The 19,621-nt window shown below is 53.5% G+C and overlaps 1 protein-coding gene across 1 annotated transcript; it reads left to right on the top strand.

Annotated features, from left to right (window-relative positions):
• The first annotated feature begins 7,241 nt into the window (after positions 1-7,241).
• On the top strand, positions 7,242-11,892 carry LOC102463497 (mast cell protease 1A-like). The gene is made up of 4 exons (XM_089774183.1): positions 7,242-7,288; positions 7,666-7,789; positions 11,236-11,493; positions 11,691-11,892. Exons 1-4 carry the CDS (start codon positions 7,242-7,244, stop codon positions 11,832-11,834), a joined length of 573 nt encoding a protein of 190 aa, XP_089630309.1. The 3' UTR covers positions 11,835-11,892.
• Positions 11,893-19,621: the final 7,729 nt, after the last annotated feature.

Here is a 19,621-nt window from a genome sequence, read left to right as displayed (position 1 = left end):
CATTACCCCCGCTAGTTCGAACTAGCGGGGTAGTGTAGACATACCCAGACACACAGAGAGATGGAATCGCAGACAGAGGGGGACACAGTCCTGAGAGCGTGAGAGTTAGTGCATCTGTCCATGAGTCTGTCCGTCCGCCCGTCAGTTGGTCAAGAACTCTTGAAAGGTGAGAGCTAGGATCCCCCAACTGTGCAAGGTCACGATTGGATTGTGCCAGGACAATGGGATGTGCCTGGAATTGGACTGGTTTCCATTACACAGGAAGGGAGGGGCCAGAGAGCAGGGACAGTGACCACAGAGAGGGAGCAAGCGTCATCTAGAACCAACCAGGAAGAGCTCTGTGGCCTTTCCAGGTCCATGGAGATGGATGAACAAACAGCCAACTCCCCTTCATTCCTTACCCGATGCATTCCAGCAGAGTTTGTTCCATTAGCGATCGATCCAGGCCCACCTGCACACATGCAGATCACTTTGATATCAGTGTAAATGCCTGTCCATCCATTCTAGATACATCTAGAGCCCCTCATTTCTATTCGAGACCCATGTCCCCACCCTTCCAGTTATGGATCCACCCATCACTTGGGCACTGCTGGTTGCTCTAGTCGGGGGTCACTGACCTGACTCAGAGGCAGCAGGGGGATTGGCTGGCATCTTCCACACAGACATGGCTGCTTCAGGGCTGCTCCTGGCTCTTTGGGGAATTCTCTGGAGGGACAAGACACCTCCCACACTGGCCAGGGACAAAATTGACAAGGGATGGGGCTGAGCCACGTGGAGGGCTGAAAACATAAATGGTGCAGCAGAAGTCTCTGTTGCTGGGGAATTGGGGGTGGGAGGGAGAGATGCTTTGGATGTCACGTCCACAAGGTCTGACATGGGAGGCTGGTATCTGGGAGCTCGGAGCCACCCATTTCTATCTCACACTACGGGGCCAGGGTGTGATCCAGGATGGATGTAATTACATCCCTTGGAAACAGGATGGGGAAGGGCAAAAACAGAGGCTTGGAGCAGGGACAGAAGCACAAAGATGCCCTTGGGCAGGGGCGGGCAAATATTTTGGGCTGAAGGTCGCATCTAGGTCCTGATCCTATATGGCAACATGAATGGGGATATTACCAAGGTGGCGGAGGGGTTGTCTATGGAGCATAATTTTAAGGGAGGCTCGAAGGGGAAGGTGACTTAAGTGGGGGAGGAGGATCCATGGGATGTCTTGGGGGGGGGAGTCTACAGGGGTGATACCGGCCCTCTCTACTCTCCACCCATTGGTGCTGGGGGTCCTGAGGCTGTGGGGCAATGGGGAAAAGGGGAGGGGTTGGGAGCTTGCCTCCCCAGGTGTATTGACAGAAAGGTCCAATATGGCCTGTGGGATGCACTTTGACCCATGTGTCCTAGAGTCACACTTGAACCTGCCAGCCCCCATCATGAGAGGGGGCAGAGATGCTTTGGGTGTCACGTACACAGGTCTGAGGCGGGAGGCTGGTATCAGGCAGATCAGAGCCACCCGTCTCTATCTCACTCAGGGGACAGGTTGTGGTTTCTCTGCGCTGATACTCATCTGTGCTGTGCATAGTCCAAGTAAACAGGATGGGGAAGGGCATAAAGAGGTGCTTGGAGGAGGGATAGCAGCACAGAGATGCCCTTGGGCAGGGGTGGGCAAACCCTTTGGCCTGAGGGTAACGTCTGGGTCCTGACCCTTTACGGTGGCATGAATGGGGATGTTACCGAGGTGGGAGAGGGGAAGTCTATGGGGCATTGTTTGCGGGGAGGCTGTAAGAAGGAGGCAACTTAGGTGGGGGCGGAGGATCCATGGGGTGTGGCGGGTAGGCTAAAGTGTGATGCCAGCTCTCTCTTCTCCCCACCCCCTGGTGCTGGGGGATCTGAGGCTGTGGGGCAGTGGGGAAAAGGGGAGGGGCTGGGAGCTTCCCCAGGTGTGCGGTCAGGGGCTGGACAAAAGGGCCCGATATGGGCTGTGGGACTCACTTTGTCCCATGTGTCCTAGAGGGAAACCGCCCCATGACCCCTGAGTTATGCTCTACCCAGCCAGCCCTCAAAATGGCTGCCAGTAGAGGGGAAAGGTCTCTACTCCCCCTGAGCCAGCCCGTCCCCCAGCCCATATGGGTCTGACTAGTCCTTTCCTTGCTCCTGTGCCCCAGGTTGTACACCCCTGGCTCTGGGCTGGACATGGGGATCCCATGGGGCTGCTTGGTCACCGTGAGGCCTCCGGGGTCCTGCATAGACTCCCCAGTTCTCCATCTGCCCCTTCAACACACTGGAGCCAGGGCCCCCATTTTATAACCCTGCCTCAGGCCCCATGAATCCTAAAGATGCCCTGGGAGCAAACCCAGAGCCCAGAGATGGGACCTGGGCTTGGCTGCTCACCGCCGAGGCCTAGGGCAGGAGAATGAATGGGGCGTTTGTTTGTTAAGATGCTGACGGGAGGTTGGAAAACCCAAAGGAAGGGAACCCAGAAAGCCTGGCTGGGAGCCATGGAGGCAAAAGGAAGAAGTGGTTGTTTCCAGCCATGGGGAAACTAATGAACATGGAGGCTTGTGGGGCAAACAAATGATTGGGAAGGAAATAAGAGACGTGTTTGGGTGGGAAAAGCACTATTTTCTTTAGACACATTTGCCACCCTGCCCATCACTGGGCTATGGATTGGACCCAGATCTCTCAGCCTCGTCCCCTGTCTGTGGGGCACCAGATGTGTTTGGGGTCAGACCATTTCCCTGGAGGGGGGGGATTCACATACACACACACACAGGAGCAAGCATCGTAAGGCCAGCCATTCCTGCAACCCGCCTCCTGGCCAACATTCAAAACGATTTCAGAGTCCTGCTCCAATGGGTCCGGCACTGGCAGGGCTGGGGAAATATGTTTAGAGTGGTTGTGTGAGGATCCCAAGGAAACTAGACTGGATCTCTACGGATGGGGAGAATGTAGAATGGATGTATGGGGATCCCAAGGAAACTAGACTGGATCTCTACGGATGGGGATGAATGTAGAATGGATGTATGGAGATCCCAAGGAAACTAGACTGGATCTCTACAGATGAGGATGAATGTAGAATGGATGTATGGGGATCCCAAGGAAACTAGACTGGATCTCTACAGATGGGGAAGAATGTAGAATGGATGTATAAGGCTAACAAGGAAACTAGAATAGATCTTTATGGATGGGGATAGATCTAGAATGTAGGGCTGGGTCTACATTTTCCGGAAAAGGGATGCTAATGAGACACTTCGGAATTGCAAATTCCGCGGGGATTTAAATTTTCTCCGCGGCATTTGCATGAACATGGCTGCCGCTTTTTTCTGGCTCGGGGTTTTGCCGGAGAAAAGCGCCAGTCTAGATGGGATCTTGTGGAAAATAAACCCTTTTCCGGAAGATCCCTTATTTCTACTTTCAAACTCCCGGGAGTCCGAACTAGCCGGGATTTAAAAATGGCGGCGCCCGGCATGATGCAAATGAAGCCCGGGAAATTCAAATCCCGGGCTTCATTTGCAACTTCGATTGCCTACATTAACCACCCTAGTTCGAACTAGGGTGGTAGTGTAGACCTACCCTAAGGGAGTAGAGGAAACTAGAATAAATCTCTGTGGGTGGGGATGGGTCTAGAATGTATGTATGGGAATACCAAGTAAACTAGAATGAACCTCTCTGGATGGGGATAGGTCTAGAATGTATGTGTGGTGTCTAAACTAGAATAGAACTCTGTGGATGTGGAAGGGTCTAGATTGAATGTATGGGGGGTCTAGAGGATACTAGAACATTTCTCTAAGGATGGGGAAGGATCTAGATTGAATGTACGGGAGTCTAGAGGATACTAGAACATTTCTCTAAGGATGGGGAAGGATCTAGATTGAATGTACGGGAGTCTAGGAGATACTAGAACATTTCTCTAAGGATGGGGAAGGATCTAGATTGAATGTACGGGAGTCTAGAGGATACTAGAACATTTCTCTAAGGATGGGGAAGGATCTAGATTGAATGTACGGGAGTCTAGAGGATACTAGAATAGGCCTTTGTGAATGGGGATGGATCTACATGAAATTATGTGAGTATAGATAGATGCAGGAAGGAATAGAATCAAGTGAATTGACTCTAGAAAAAAACGAACTAGAGGTGTTTGGGTATTCCCATGTCTGCTCTGATATTCAACAGAAAGGGAGTGGCTCTGGAAAGGAGCCAGGTGGCGAGATGTTGGTCTGCCTGTGTTGGGGTGAATGCGACGGGGGTTCCCTGGATTGTGAAAACCCTGAGCCCTATAAACTCACCCCCATGAGCTGCCATCTCACTGATGCTGCTGTTGCGCTACAAGTCTGTGAAAGGCCCGGCACATACACAGCCATCCAGGGGGAGGGACACGCCCCCTCAGGTGCAGGAAATATCACCCAGTGATGCCCGAGCCAATCAACGGCAAGCTCCCGGTCATAGGAGAGTGGGGGTCAGGACTCTGCGGTCCTGTCCCACAAATCAGACATTAGAAACGGTAACACAGATGAACCTGCAGGAGAACATTGTAACCTGCCTGGTCACGCGAGCATGGTGTGTAAAGTCGCCGTTCTTCTACAAAGGGATTTCACTCGCCTATCGCAGGGAGAGTCTGTGGAACTGGAATTCAGGGAGAGATTGGACACTGCGACCTGACCGTTGGGGGCTGATTAACGGAATAGGGCAGTAGAAGTCTCTGCTACTGGAAATCGGGGGGCGGGGGAGATGCTTTGGGTGTCACGTACACAAGGTCCGAGGCGGGAGGCTGGTATCAGGGCGATCAGAGACACCCGTCTCTATCTCACACCAGGGACAGGGTGCGGTTTCTCACCCAGTGCCCATACTGATCTGGGCTGTGCACAGCCCATGTAAACAGGTTGGGGAAGGACAGAAATAGGTCCTTGGAGCAGGGACAACGGCACAGAGATGCCATAGGGCAGGGATGGGCAAATCCTTTGGCCTGAGGGTCACATCTGGGACTTGGCACTGGATGGCAGCATGAATGGGGACATTACCGCCACGGGTTGGGGTACTTCTGGGGGTATGTCTACACTACCGCATTAATTTGAACTAAATTCAAATTAGTTAATTCAAACTAAACTAATGCAAATTAGTGCATCTAGACCTAAAAACTAATTTGAATTCGCGTTTTGCTAATTCGAACTAGCATGTCCACATTGAGTGGACCCTGAACCGAAGTCAAGGCTGGCCAGAACCAGTGCCGGCAGGGCATCAGGTTAGGACTTAGAGGGTGTGTCTAAACTACACGACTCCATCGCTGGAGCCATGTAGAGTAGGCTGATCGGCATAGGGAAATGAAGCCGCGATTTAAATAATCATGGCTTCATTTAAATTTAAATGGCTGCCGCGCTCTGCCGACCAGCTGATGATCAGCTGTTTGTCAGCAGATCGGGGCAGTCTGGAAATATCTGCAGTTGACAAGAAAGTCTTTGTCGACCGGTGCAGGCTTGCAACTGGCACAGGCACCGTAGCCTTTAAGGTCTCGGGGGGCAGAAGAGTTTCCCTGGTGGTGCCCAGAGTGGCCACCAGGGCAAGCTGGGGAGGGTTAGCCTCCCACTAGTTCGAATTAAGAGGCTACAAAGCCCTTAATTTGAACTAGTTAATTCGAACTAGGCATTAGCCCTCGTAGAATGAGGTTTACCTAGTTCGAATTAAGCGCTCCGCTAGTTCGATTTAAATTAAAGTGGTTTGTATGTGTAGCGCCGATGAAAGTTAATTTGAACTAACGGCTGTTAATTTGAATTAACTTTGTAGTGTAGACATACCCTGGATGCAGTTGGGGGAGGAGCTCTAAGAAGGTGGGGGTAGGAGGATTCATGGGATGTTGCGGGGGGCTCTACGGGGTGATACCAGCTCTTCCTGCTGTGTACCACTCGGCTCTCCAAGCTGGCGATACTCATCTGGACCTGCTGCACGGCTGCCCAGAGCATCAGGGCGGGGGGCCTGACAAGAGCACAGGGGGCCCCCGTGCTGGGGGAGCTGAGGCTGTGGGGAAAGAATCCACATGGGGAGGGGCTGGGGGCCAGCCCCAAGTGAAAGGTCAGGGGCAGTACAGAAGGGGACGATACTACCCAAGAGCCAAACTTTGCTCCCTCTGCCCCAGAGGGAACCGGCCCCGGGTCTCCTACTGCCAGCAAGGGGGTCCGGCCTCGGGAGTGAACAGAGGGACAGGAATTGTCCCTCCTGCACCCCTGAAATCTCAGGGCTGGGGGATCTCTCTTCAGGCTGTTTCTGACACTGGTGATTTTGGGAGGGGAAGTATTAGCCACATCCTGAAGCAGGGCCATGCTGTGGCGGAAGGGAGCCTGCTAGCCACATCCTCAGCCAGGTGGTGGTGGTGGGGTGGGGGGCGCGTTAGCCACATCCTCAGGCAGGGGCCCCGTTGGCCATGGCGCCAGGCCAGGGACCGGAGCAGAGAGGAAACCTCCCGCTAGGTGGGCGTGGCCGTGACCTGAGAATTGACCAATGGGCACCTTGACCTTTGGCCAGTCACGAATGGCGTGTACGTGGGCCCCTGTGATTGGCTGGCCCAGCTCCTGCTCTGCCCCCACCTGGTCCATATAAGCCTCAGACTGGAGGGACCGGCTCCGTGCCTGGCCCGGGATGGCTCTGACGATGCAGCGCTTGGTGGTGGGACTGCTCCCCTGGGCCTTCCTCCTGCCCCCTGGGGGCTGGGCTGATGAGTGGGGTTGGGCGCTGGGTGTGTGCGGAGAGGGGCCCATGCAGGGTAGGGGGCTGTTGGGTGAGTGAGGATCTTCCCCTGACTCACCTGGGCCCAAGGGGCTATTGGGACCCCTGCAGCCTCCCCATAGTACCTCTGGGGCTCTCCGCCTGTGGGGTGGGTGGATCAGCCCCCAAGAGGGCTTCTGTGGGACCCTGCTGCCAAGCCATATCCCCTACTTGGAGACGCAATGAGCTGCTGGCAGGGTGGCTGGGGAGATGCAGGTGGTGGAGACGGGCAGCAAGAGCAGGGGGGCCCAATATGGGGCAGAGCAGGGGGCAGGGATGAGGCACTGGGATCCCCCAGGGAGAGAATCAAGGGGGTGGGATGAGGTTGTGGGAGCCCCCCTTTGGGATGGGGAACTCAGTCCCTGTCCAGGGAGATGAGGGGGCTCTTTGCATGGACCTGGACTCCCCCCAGGTGAGATCATCGGGGGAAGGGAAGCCCAGCCCCACTCCTGGCCCTACATGGCCTTTCTGAAAAGAAAACTTAGAACCACGACGAGTTAATGGTGGCGGAGAACTTTGTGCTGACGGCCACTCAGTGCCGGGGAGAGTAAGTGCCTCTGGGCTGGGATGTGGGGGCATGTGGAGGCAATGGGGGATGGAGGAGCAGGAAGCTCTGGCGCTGGCATGGGGGGAAAAGGAGGAATAGGGGTTGGCTAGGCTGGGAGAGCAGAGCCCAGGGTTGTGATCTGCTGAGGGGGGGGGGGGTCAGTGAGTCTTTAGGGTCCTCAGCAACCACGGCCCAGCCCCAGTGATGGGTAAATCAATGGGGTCTGGCCCATGGCGTAGGAGAAGCGGAAACCCAAAGGGGACGGAAGGAATTGGAGACCCAGCCAGAGAGGCCCGGGCTGCCCCGTCCCCAGAAGATCAGATATTTTGAGCCAGGCAAACATGAGTCCATTCCCAGCCCCTAATGCCCCTTGTGAGCACCCTGGGAGCCCAGAACATCAAACATCGGGAACCGAGCCAGCAAGTGATCCCCATGCACAAGCAGATCCTCCACCCGCAATACAACCAGGAAACTCTAAACAACGACATCACGCTGCTGCAGGTACCGCCCCATCCCATCCCCGATCCCCAGTGACCTCACACTGCTGCAGGTACCGCCCCATCCCATCCCCCACCCCCAGTGACCTCACACTGCTGCAGGTACCGCCCCATCCCATCCCCCACCCCCAGTGACCTCACGCTGCTGCAGGTACCGCCCCCATCCCATCCCCCACCCCCAGTGACCTCACACTGCTGCAGGTACCGCCCCATCCCATCCCCCGCCCCCAGTGACCTCACGCTGCTGCAGGTACCGCCCCATCCCATCCCCCACCCCCAGTGACCTCACACTGCTGCAGGTACCGCCCCCATCCCATCCCCCACCCCCAGTGACCTCACACTGCTGCAGGTACCACCCCATCCCATCCCCCGCCCCCAGTGACCTCACACTGCTGCAGGTACCGCCCCATCCCATCCCCCACCCCCAGTGTCCTCACACTGCTGCAGGTACCGCCCCCATCCCATCCCCCACCCCCAGTGACCTCACACTGCTGCAGGTACCGCCCCATCCCATCCCCGATCCCCAGTGACCTCACACTGCTGCAGGTACCGCCCCATCCCATCCCCCACCCCCAGTGACCTCACACTGCTGCAGGTACCGCCCCATCCCATCCCCCACCCCCAGTGACCTCACGCTGCTGCAGGTACCGCCCCCATCCCATCCCCCACCCCCAGTGACCTCACACTGCTGCAGGTACCGCCCCATCCCATCCCCCGCCCCCAGTGACCTCACGCTGCTGCAGGTACCGCCCCATCCCATCCCCCACCCCCAGTGACCTCACACTGCTGCAGGTACCGCCCCCATCCCATCCCCCACCCCCAGTGACCTCACACTGCTGCAGGTACCACCCCATCCCATCCCCCGCCCCCAGTGACCTCACACTGCTGCAGGTACCGCCCCATCCCATCCCCCACCCCCAGTGTCCTCACACTGCTGCAGGTACCGCCCCCATCCCATCCCCCACCCCCAGTGACCTCACACTGCTGCAGGTACCGCCCCCATCCCATCTCCCACCCCCAGTGACCTCACACTGCTGCAGGTACCGCCCCCATCCCATCCCCCACCCCCAGTGACCTCACACTGCTGCAGGTACCGCCCCATCCCATCCCCCACCCCCAGTGACCTCACACTGCTGCAGGTACCACCCCATCCCATCCCCCACCCCCAGTGACCTCACACTGCTGCAGGTACCACCCCATCCCATCCCCCACCCCCAGTGACCTCACACTGCTGCAGGTACCACCCCATCCCATCCCCCACCCCCAGTGACCTCACACTGCTTCAGGTACCGCCCCCATCCCATCCCCCGCCCCCAGTGACCTCACACTGCTGCAGGTACCGCCCCCATCCCATCCCCCACCCCCAGTGACCTCACACTGCTGCAGGTACCGCCCCCATCCCATCCCCCATCCCCAGTGACCTCACACTGCTGCAGGTACCACCCCATCCCATCCCCCACCCCCAGTGACCTCACACTGCTGCAGGTACCACCCCCATCCCATCCCCCGCCCCCAGTGACCTCACACTGCTGCAGGTACCGCCCCCATCCCATCCCCCACCCCCAGTGACCTCACACTGCTGCAGGTACCGCCCCCATCCCATCCCCCACCCCCAGTGACCTCACACTGCTGCAGGTACCGCCCCCATTCCATCCCCCATCCCCAGTGACCTCATACTGCTGCAGGTACCACCCCCATCCCATCCCCCACCCCCAGTGACCTCACACTGCTGCAGGGACCGCCCCCATCCCATCCCCCACCCCCCAGTGACCTCACACTGCTGCAGGTACCGCCCCCATCCCATCCCCCGCCCCCAGTGACCTCACACTGCTGCAGGTACCGCCCCATCCCATCCCCCACCCCCAGTGACCTCACACTGCTGCAGGTACCACCCCATCCCATCCCCCGCCCCCAGTGACCTCACACTCCTGCAGGTACCACCCCATCCCATCCCCCACCCCCAGTGACCTCACACTGCTGCAGGTACCATCCCATCCCCCACCCCCAGTGACCTCACACTGCTGCAGGTACCACCCCCATCCCATCCCCCGCCCCCAGTGACCTCACACTGCTGCAGGTACCACCCCTATCCCATCCCCCACCCCCAGTGACCTCACACTGCTGCAGGTACCACCCCATCCCATCCCCCGCCCCCAGTGACCTCACACTGCTGCAGGTACCGCCCCATCCCATCCCCGATCCCCAGTGACCTCACACTGCTGCAGGTACCGCCCCCATCCCATCCCCCACCCCCAGTGACCTCACACTGCTGCAGGTACCACCCCATCCCATCCCCCACCCCCAGTGACCTCACACTGCTGCAGGTACCACCCCCATCCCATCCCCCACCCCCAGTGACCTCACACTGCTGCAGGTACCACCCCATCCCATCCCCCACCCCCAGTGACCTCACACTGCTGCAGGTACCACCCCCATCCCATCCCCCACCCCCAGTGACCTCACACTGCTGCAGGTACCACCCCATCCCATCCCCACCCCCAGTGACCTCACACTGCTGCAGGTACCACCCCATCCCATCCCCCGCCCCCAGTGACCTCACACTGCTGCAGGTACCGCCCCCATCCCATCCCCCACCCCCAGTGACCTCACACTGCTGCAGGTACCGCCCCCATCCCATCCCCCACCCCCAGTGACCTCACACTGCTGCAGGTACCACCCCATCCCATCCCCCACCCCCAGTGACCTCACACTGCTGCAGGTACCACCCCCATCCCATCCCCCACCCCCAGTGACCTCACACTGCTGCAGGTACCACCCCATCCCATCCCCCGCCCCCAGTGACCTCACACTGCTGCAGGTACCACCCCCATCCCATCCCCCACCCCCAGTGACCTCACACTGCTGCAGGTACCACCCCATCCCATCCCCCACCCACAATGGCCCCAGACCCCGTGTGACATAGTAGGGTGCTGTCCGCACTAGTAGCCGTCCATCCACTCTGGTTTGGCATTCTCTGGTTGCGGTGTTGTGCTGTGTGTGACCCCTACTGGCCTATGCTGGACTGCGGAGACTCTGGGTGTGTCTCTGTGCAGGGCCCAGCCGGGGATGGTCGCTAGGGGAGGCACGGCCCAGCCGCCCGACACCTGGGCTAGGTGGAGGCTATCAGAGCAAAGCAGGGGGTGTGGCCATGTGGGGAGTAAGGGCCCAGTTGCTGGGAGTTGCGTCAGGCTTGGCTGGGGGAAGCACAAAGAGAGCAGCCTGAGCGCAGTACTGGGGGGTTCAGGGGCCTGTGAACCCCGTTCCCCCAAGAGGACTAAGGCTGTCTGCCCTGGCTCCTGTGCTGTACCTCGGAGAAGCAATAAAACCTTCTACTCTACTGGATGACTGAGAGTCCCATCTGGCTGCGGAGGGGGTGCAGGGTCAGGGGCTCCCTGACACGCTGTCACAGCCTGGGACGGTTCTGCTCATCTTCACCCTGTTGTGTCCCAGCTGGCTGAGCCGGCGAAGCTGAATGCGTGGGTGAAAACCATCGCCCTGCCCTCTGGTGCTGAGGAGGCGGAGCCCGGGACGGTGTGCCGTGTGGCCGGCTGGGGCCGCACCATCGTCAGCAATAATGCATCTGTAGCCAGCGCCCTGCGTGAGGTGGAGGTGGAGGTGTTGGCGGATGCCGAGTGCAACTATCAAAACTACGTCTCCTCGACCATGCTGTGTGCCGGGCTCCGATCGGAGGGGAAAGACTCTGCCAAGGTGAATCTGCTGCGGGTGGGACGCTCCCTTGGACATCTCTGATGAGATGTTCACAATCGTCGCAGCAGGCTGGGAGGGCTGGGTTGGGGCGGGAGGAGAGACCTGAGCCCACTGGGGGTGGTCCTGAGACCCACTCTCCCTTGGTGGGAAAGGACTCATTAAGCTGTTCTGCATCTGTGGTCTGGTCTGTTCTACAGGGCGACTCTGGTGGCCCCCTGGTGTGTGGGGGCAAGGCCCAGGGCATCGTCTCCTGGGGGCCTGACACACCCCCTGGCGTGTACACAAGAGTCTCCACTTACAACAAATGGATCAAGGACACCATGAGGAGCGCGTATCCGTGAGCCCCGCCTGGAGTCACTGCCTAGACCAGCCCTGCACCGCTTCTGTCCTTTGGAGAGGCCCAGAAATAGTATAGACGGGAGCTGCCTCCCTTCCATCCTTTGGAGACCCCCAGATGTGGGGCCAGCTTCGCAGAGGGGCTCAGCCCCCCACCTCCCAGCCTGAGGCTCCTCCCTGCTTCAAGTGTTCCCTCTCCCAGCCAGTCTTCTTCTCAGGTTGCGCCCAACCCATCAGCACCAAGCCAGGAGAGTTAGGAGCCCGATTTAGGGCCGGCTGCCTCTTTGGTAGGGATCAGCTGGGTTGTGTTTGTTAGGAGCCAAACCCTGGGGCTGACCCGGCAGGTTGTAGCTCTTCCCCATGTTGGCTGGTCGAGTGATGTCTTGTGAGAGATCCTCCCACTAATGTTCACCTGCCTGTTCCTGCTGGTCCTGTTACCTGACCGCTCTGAGCCTTCCCCGTGCACTGGTCCCCTGCAGTTGCCTCTGTCCTCCCCCATGACCCGCTGTATTTTGCTGCCTGCTCCGTAGCCAGCAAGTAATAAAGTCAAGTTAAAAAAGATTCGGGTCCTGACGCATCCATCCAGAGTTTTGCCATCCAGAGCAGCTGCCGGACTTGCCCCGGCTGGAAGGGAGGCTGGGCGGGGTGTTCATGCTCTTGGCTGGTCCCCAGGACACCTGAGTTCAGTAATTTCATGCCCAAGGAGGATCTGGTGGTACGGTTGGGACCTGAACCTCTTGAAGGTTCACTCGGAGGTGTCCCTACGGGCTGGGACGGGTGCAAAGGTTACTCAGAGGAGAAAAGCAACTTGTGCCGTGACTTGTCCTGACTCCCGAGGACAAGTAACATCTGGAGCAGAAATAGGACAGGTCTGAAAGAGTTCTAGCTTCACAAAAACGTAACCTTCCATTCCCATCCATCCTCATACATCTATCTATCTATCTATCTATCTATCTATCTATCTATCTATCTATCTATCTATCTATCTATCTATCTATCTATCTATCTATCTATCTATCTATCTATCCCCACACACCCCCTCTATCTATCTATCTATCTATCTATCTATCTATCTATCTATCTATCTATCTATCTATCTATCTATCTATCTATCTATCTCCACACACCCCCTCTATGGCTATGTCTAGACTGCAGGCTTCTTTCGAAAGAGGCTCTTTCGAAAGCATCTTTCGAAAGAGCCTCTTTCGAAAGATCGCGTCTAGACTGCAGGCGGATCTTTCAAAAGAGAAATCCGCTTTTTCGAAAGAGAGCACCCAGTGAGTCTGGATGCTCTCTTTCGAAGACGGCCTATTTACATTGAAGAACGCCTTCTTTCGAAAGAGGAACTTTCGAAAGAAGGCGTTCTTCCTCGCAAATTGAGGTTTACCGCCATCGAAAGAAAAGCCGCATTCTTTCGAAATAATTTCGAAAGAACGCGGCTTGAGTCTGGACGTAGGGGAAGTTTTTTCGGGAAAAGGCTACTTTTCCCGAAAAAACCTCTGAGTCTGGACACGGCCTATCTATCTATCTATCTATCTATCTATCTATCTATCTATCTATCTATCTATCTATCTATCTATCTATCTATCCCCACACACCCCCTCTATCTATCTATCTATCTATCTATCTATCTATCTATCTATCTATCTATCTATCTATCTATCCCCACACACCCCCTCTATCTATCTATCTATCTATCTATCTATCTATCTATCTATCTATCTATCTATCTATCTATCTATCCCCACAAACCCCCTCTATCTATCTATCTATCTATCTATCTATCTATCTATCTATCTATCTATCTATCTATCTATCTATCTATCCCCATACACCCCCTCTATCTATCTATCTATCTATCTATCTATCTATCTATCTATCTATCTATCTATCTATCTATCTATCTATCTATCTATCTATCTATCTATCCCCACACACCCCATCTATCTATCTATCTATCTATCTATCTATCTATCTATCTATCTATCTATCTATCTATCTATCTATCCCCACACACCCCCTCTATCTATCTATCTATCCCCACACACCCCCTCTATCTATCTATCTATCTATCTATCTATCTATCTATCTATCTATCTATCTATCTATCTATCTATCTATCTATCTAATCTCAGGACACACTGGTTAAGCTAAAACTTACAGAAGGTTTATTAGCTACAGGAAGATGGATCGTGAGGGGTTACCAGTGGAAGCAAACAGCTCACAGCAGATTAACCAGCAAATAAACAAAACCTCAAGCTAAGTCTGACACATTCTGGGTAGTTGGGATCTGAATGAGCAATTTCTCACCCTGGCTGATGATACAAGCAGACTTGCAGATTCATGAGACTCAGCCTGGACCTCCCTCCTCCCCAAAGTGATTTGTTTTCCAGGGGTTCTTTCAGGTGCTGCGTTGAGGGGGAATGCGGACCATTCATCAGGTCATTCCTTCCCTTATATGGTTTCCCCATAGGGTGGAAGGCCCTTGTTTCCAGCTGAGTTCCCAGCCCAGAGTGTGGAAAAGTACAGGTACTAACCTGGAGTACAGTGTCGTGGGGTCTGGTCACATGCTGTAGCGTTCTTTGTCGAGAAACAGTCGCCATTAGTCGCAGGTTTTGCTATAACGGCCAATTGTGGGCTTTGCTGGAACGGCCCATCATGGGTGCTGCAATACAGATTCATTGTCCATATTCATAACCTCAATGAACCATGCCCAGAAATGGGATACATCCTATTCAGCCAATCACAACTTTTCCGATGACACTTTACATGGTCCGTCTTGTATAAACATCATATTTGGTAACAATCCAGTGATATAATTTAGGGATTTGTGCGTCTGTCTGTCTGTGAGTCTGTTCCAGGACTCCTTCGTAACCCCCCTTCCTTCTCCCCGCCCTATGGACCACTAATGCTCCATTTCCCTGCGCTTCTGAAGGGACAGGCAATCACAGCTCTCATAGGTCGGAAACGGTGATCCACGGTCTATGAGAGGAGTGAGCCCTTGTAGCTGCAGAGGTGCAGGTAAATACGATGGCTTGGGGGCCTGCCAGAGGCTAATCCTGGCCAATAGGCCCCTCCCCCAAATCAGTTGTGATTTCCGTATTGGCTCCGTCAGCCCTCCCATTTTCCTGTTCATGGGGCCATCTCTGCCAGCTCGTTGACATCTTTGGGCCTCACCCTGCTGCTCCCCCTCCTGCTGCTCATTAGGATCAGGGGTTCGACCATTTCAGGATCCCTTTGACCTCCATCACCTGCCACCTCCACAGTCACCGCCCATTCCTCCTGGTTGGTCCCCACCCCGTCTACAGGGCCCGTCCCTCCCAGTTTCCTGCCTCACCGCCTCATTCAGAAAGGCATTATGGGAAATGTTGGGTCTTGCCCCGTTCTTTCTCCAGCCGAAGTCGGGGGAGGTAAAGTTCCCTCCTCACCCTGCCTTGCGCCCACTTGACTTTTCAATTCTACAGGCCGCCCCTGGAATCAATGGGGAGGTTTATCGAATCCAGTCCTGGGAGGGGGTTTCTCTCCTGGGTCTCTGTCAGGCCTGGCAGTGGAGCCCAGCCATCCTGTGGTTAAACTCAGGGCGCCGAGCTGTGAGAGCAGGGGAGGGGGAAAATAAGTCTCTAGGGTCCAGCTCATAGAGAAGCATTGGCCCATGCTGCTCCAGGAGGACATGGAGCTGATGATGGCTCATTGCAACTACAGCCTGGGGTGATACATTCCCCTTCCTGGTGCCCCCCAAAATGGCCCACTGCTTAGTCCCATTCCCCCACCCCCACCCCCACCCAGCCCTTCCCCCAGCCTTGGGGCTGGCCCAAAGTTGGTGTCCTGTGAAGGACAAGTCCCCATGACTCATTTCCCACCCCCCTCATGGGCCAGCCACACCCCCACTTGGAGGCAGGGTCAGAGCTGCCCCACATACGACATGTTCACGGGATATCAAAATTGCACGTTTCTCTACATGCCTCTTAGACTCCAAATCCCAACCCCACCTAGCTAGACCTCCCCTGCTGGGGTGAACAGCCCAGACAACATTGCTCCTCCATCCACCACGGACAACCCCATTCCCGAGCGATTTCCCCCAACATCTACCTAGCGTCTCCTCCCATCTTTTCCCACGGCCGCCGCCTCCCAAACCCAGACACGATGTGGTTCTTCGCCCATCAAGAAATCTCCTCATTGTCCTTGGGGGCCAGACAAGAACAACATTGTTGGGAATTCACATGGATGGGGGTTGAGGATCAACAGTTGTACTCAAGGATTTCCGGCGACCTTCACTCATGATCATCGGCCATCAGTTCTTTTGTGGCTTTAGCCCATTTCTCTGAGTGCAAAGGGGAACATCCAGATGTAGAGTTGAAAGAAAGGTGAGGTAATACAATTTCATTACTTCTTCTCATGAGCTGCTAACCCTGGAGGAGGGAACAGTTTGTCCAGGGGAGCTGAGCTAAGCATCGGGGCTGCTTTCTGGTCTTCTCATCTCTGATGGATCAAGCAAACCACATGAGGAGTCTTCTCCAGAGGTTGTTTGAACTAGCAGATCAGGGCTTCCTGTTGTTGCTGTCCATCTCCACGAGATGGCAGTGGTGCGTAAAAAAACTCTTGATCTTCTGATTTGTATGTTTCACTCATTCAAACACCCTGATTCCTGTCTTGGCCCAGCCTTGTTGTCTGAGATTCCCAAGGCTGAAACAAATTCTTAAAGGTAACACACCAGCTATGGCTTCACACTTTTCCAAGGACATTTTTCTCCTTCTGCCATATGCACATCAATGATTTATGGATTCCAAGATTACTATGGTCACCTTCCATGACCTCCTGCATCAGACAGAAGTGACAACATCTCCCAAATACTTTTTTTTCTCCCATGGGAGATCTTTAACACTCAGTCTGGGCTTAAAATTGTCAGAGATGGGGAATTGAGCATGATGATTGGTAAATAGTTCCCATGGTTAATTACTACCCCTGTGAAAAATTCGTCCTGGAAAACAGCATAGAGACAGAAAAATCAATAGTCACACTGGTTGTGAAGCCCTCTGATCTAGAGCTTTTCAGTATAAGGTGAGTTTTCCAATCTTTTCATCATTCTAATGACTCTCCTCTAACTTCTCTCCAATGTATCAGCATCTCTCTTGAGCCATCAATGACAGAAATGGACAACAGGTCACCCCACATAGATAAGCTATTTACAGGTCAGTATTTTGAGGTCTCTTTGGCCAACAGGAAGAGAGGAGGTGAAGTCCACACACACAGAGAGGTGAATCTGATGGTCTTTGTATTACAGTAATTACTTGTTTAACATGTGCCTGCTTAACACATTTTCGCAATAGCATGATTTTTTTTAGGGAACGTTCTGTCCCCAAAATAACACAAAAATAATCAAGTGGTGGACTACTTCATGCGGTGGTGTAGATTGGTGCAAACAGTGGTAATACGCATAAGCAGATGAATTCACGTGGTCACAGCGCTCCTCCACTCACTCACGTGTTTTAAAAAACTGTGGCCACTTGTATCACTAGATATCTAATGTTGACATTGACAACCCAGCACCAACAAAAAATTGACTTTGCCATCACCACCTGAAATGCAACCCCCACCTTTTCCATTATTTTGAATTGGAAAATTGACCCTGCATATCACATTTTTACTTAGCACGAACATTTCCAGAAACGCATCTATAGTATTAAATAAGAATTACTGTATTCAGTTGCCCAAAAGGAGGTAGAAATGTTCACAGGGCAGGAACAGGGCAGGAACAGGGCTGGTGACAGCTCCCTCTATCCAATGAACTATAACACCCCAATATTCTCCCCTTGGATTTTCCAGCAACATCTTCGTCTACCTGGGAATCTAAGAGTGTGTCTAGACTACAGGGTTTTGTCAACAAAAGTGGACTTTTGTTGACAAAACTATACCTCTGTCCACCCTGCCTTTGAGTTATGTCAACATAACGTCGACAAAACTCAGCAGTTTTGTCGATGTATGTAAACCTCATTCTACGAGGAATAATGCCTTTTATCGACAGAGTTCTGTTGATAGAAGGCATTATTGCATCTGCACTGTCCTTTGCGTCCACACTGTTATGTCAACAAAGCGGCTTGCTTTGTCGACAGAACTGGATGTAGTCTAGACACTCTTTGTCGATAGAAGCTTTGTCGACAGTATTTGTTGACAAAATTTCTGTAGACAAAACCCTGTAGTCTAGACATACCCATAGACTTCATGAAGCCAGGACAGATCTGGCAACAGCTCTGAGTCATGCTTAAGTTAATGAAAAGGAGACGGATGGAGGGGCATGATAAATAACTTCAGCTATTTTAATGACTCTTCTAAAGGGGACAGGGAGCAAATATTCTCCATATCCACTGAAGTTAGGACGAAGAGTAATGGTCTTCATTTACGACCCAGGAGCTGTAGGTTGGATATTATGAAAAACTTCGTAAGGATGGTTAAGCTCTGGGAAAGGTTTACTAGGAAGGAGGTGGAATCTCCTTCTCTGCAGGCTTTTTTATGACCAGGATGGACAAACATCCATCAAGGATGGTCTGGTCCAGAGCTTCTCAACCTTTTTTTTAATGAAATACCCCTTTTTCCAAAAAAATTGTAAGTACCCTCAGTACTTAGTTTTCAGACACACATGTTTTCTACTATTGCAACACATTTGTTTAGACAACTTAATTGGAGCTGGGTGGGTGATTTGTTCCATTGTATTGTCACCGCTAGTAGCTGGTCAATATTTGGGCTCTACCAACGGCCCAGCTGGGAGCAGAAATTCACAACCATTTCTGGTATTTCCTTTGATACAATCTGGTTTACTGATGAGGAATATCGAAAGAATTCCCTGAACAAGGTGAGGCTCAAACAGCAGCGGAGAGAGCAAACTCCTGTTTGCTCTCCCAGTCCAGCCAAGACTCTGTGCCACAAAAGCTGCCTCTGGTGCCACAGTGGTGTACTTCTGTATTGTGATTGCCTGGCTGTTTTACTCTGCATTTCCCTTCCTTCTACCCACAGGTCTCTCTGGCTGGTCTGTGACTGTCTGATGCCAATGCTCCATGGACCCAGACCAATAATTGGTGAAATTTTTTTCTCCCCAGTTGAAAGAATTCCCACATTTGTATAAAAGCTTCAGAGGGGGTCTCTGAATTAGTTTGTTACTGCAAACACTATAAAAAAACAACACATAATCTAGCAGCACCTTATAGATGAACAAAACATGGGCATGAGATAATGCACATTCATGGGCACAGCCCACTTCTTCAGATGTACTGAAACTTCAGAGGGGGAGTCAAAACCTGCTATTCTAGTATCCTCTAGATCCCCTCAAATCCATTCTAGATCCATTCCTATCCACAGAGATCTATTCCAGTTGCCTCTAGATCCCTGCACATGCATTGTAGACTTATCCACATCAATAGAGATCTAGTCTAGTTTCCTCTAGATCCCCCCATATCCATTCTAGATCCATTCCTATCCACAGAGATCTATACCAGTTGCCTTTGGATCCCCATTGTACATCCATTTTATACATCCATTGTAGACTTATCCACATCAATAGAGATCTAGTCTAGTTTCTTCTAGATCCCCACACGTCCATTCTAGATCCATTCCTATGCATACTGACCTGTTCCATTTTCTTCAAGATCCCCTTTTATCCTTTTTAGATCCATCCCTATCCACAGAGATCTATTCCAGTTGCCTCTAGATCCCCACACATCCATTGTAGACTTATCCACATCAATAGAGATCTAGTCTAGTTTCCTCTAGATCCTCCCATATCCATTCTAGATCCATTCCT

The sequence above is a fragment of the Pelodiscus sinensis genome, chromosome 30 (genome assembly GCF_052426305.1).
Source record: "Pelodiscus sinensis isolate ZL-2025 chromosome 30, ASM5242630v1, whole genome shotgun sequence".
Classification (NCBI taxonomy): domain Eukaryota; kingdom Metazoa; phylum Chordata; order Testudines; family Trionychidae; genus Pelodiscus; species Pelodiscus sinensis.
Note: the sequence above shows the minus strand (reverse complement) of the source record. Positions and strands in the feature narration are given on the sequence as shown.

What these genes read in the sequence shown, in the direction of transcription:
- LOC102463497 (XM_089774183.1), top strand. Translation starts at nt 7,242, where the DNA reads ATGGTGGCGGAGAACTTTGTGCTGACGGCCACTCAGTGCCGGGGAGA. An exon ending in GCCACTCAGTGCCGGGGAGA is followed by an intron (nt 7,289 to 7,665) that starts GTAAGTGCCTCT and finishes GCCCCTTGTGAG; the next exon opens with CACCCTGGGAGCCCAGAACA. An exon ending in AGGGGAAAGACTCTGCCAAG is followed by an intron (nt 11,494 to 11,690) that starts GTGAATCTGCTG and finishes TCTGTTCTACAG; the next exon opens with GGCGACTCTGGTGGCCCCCT.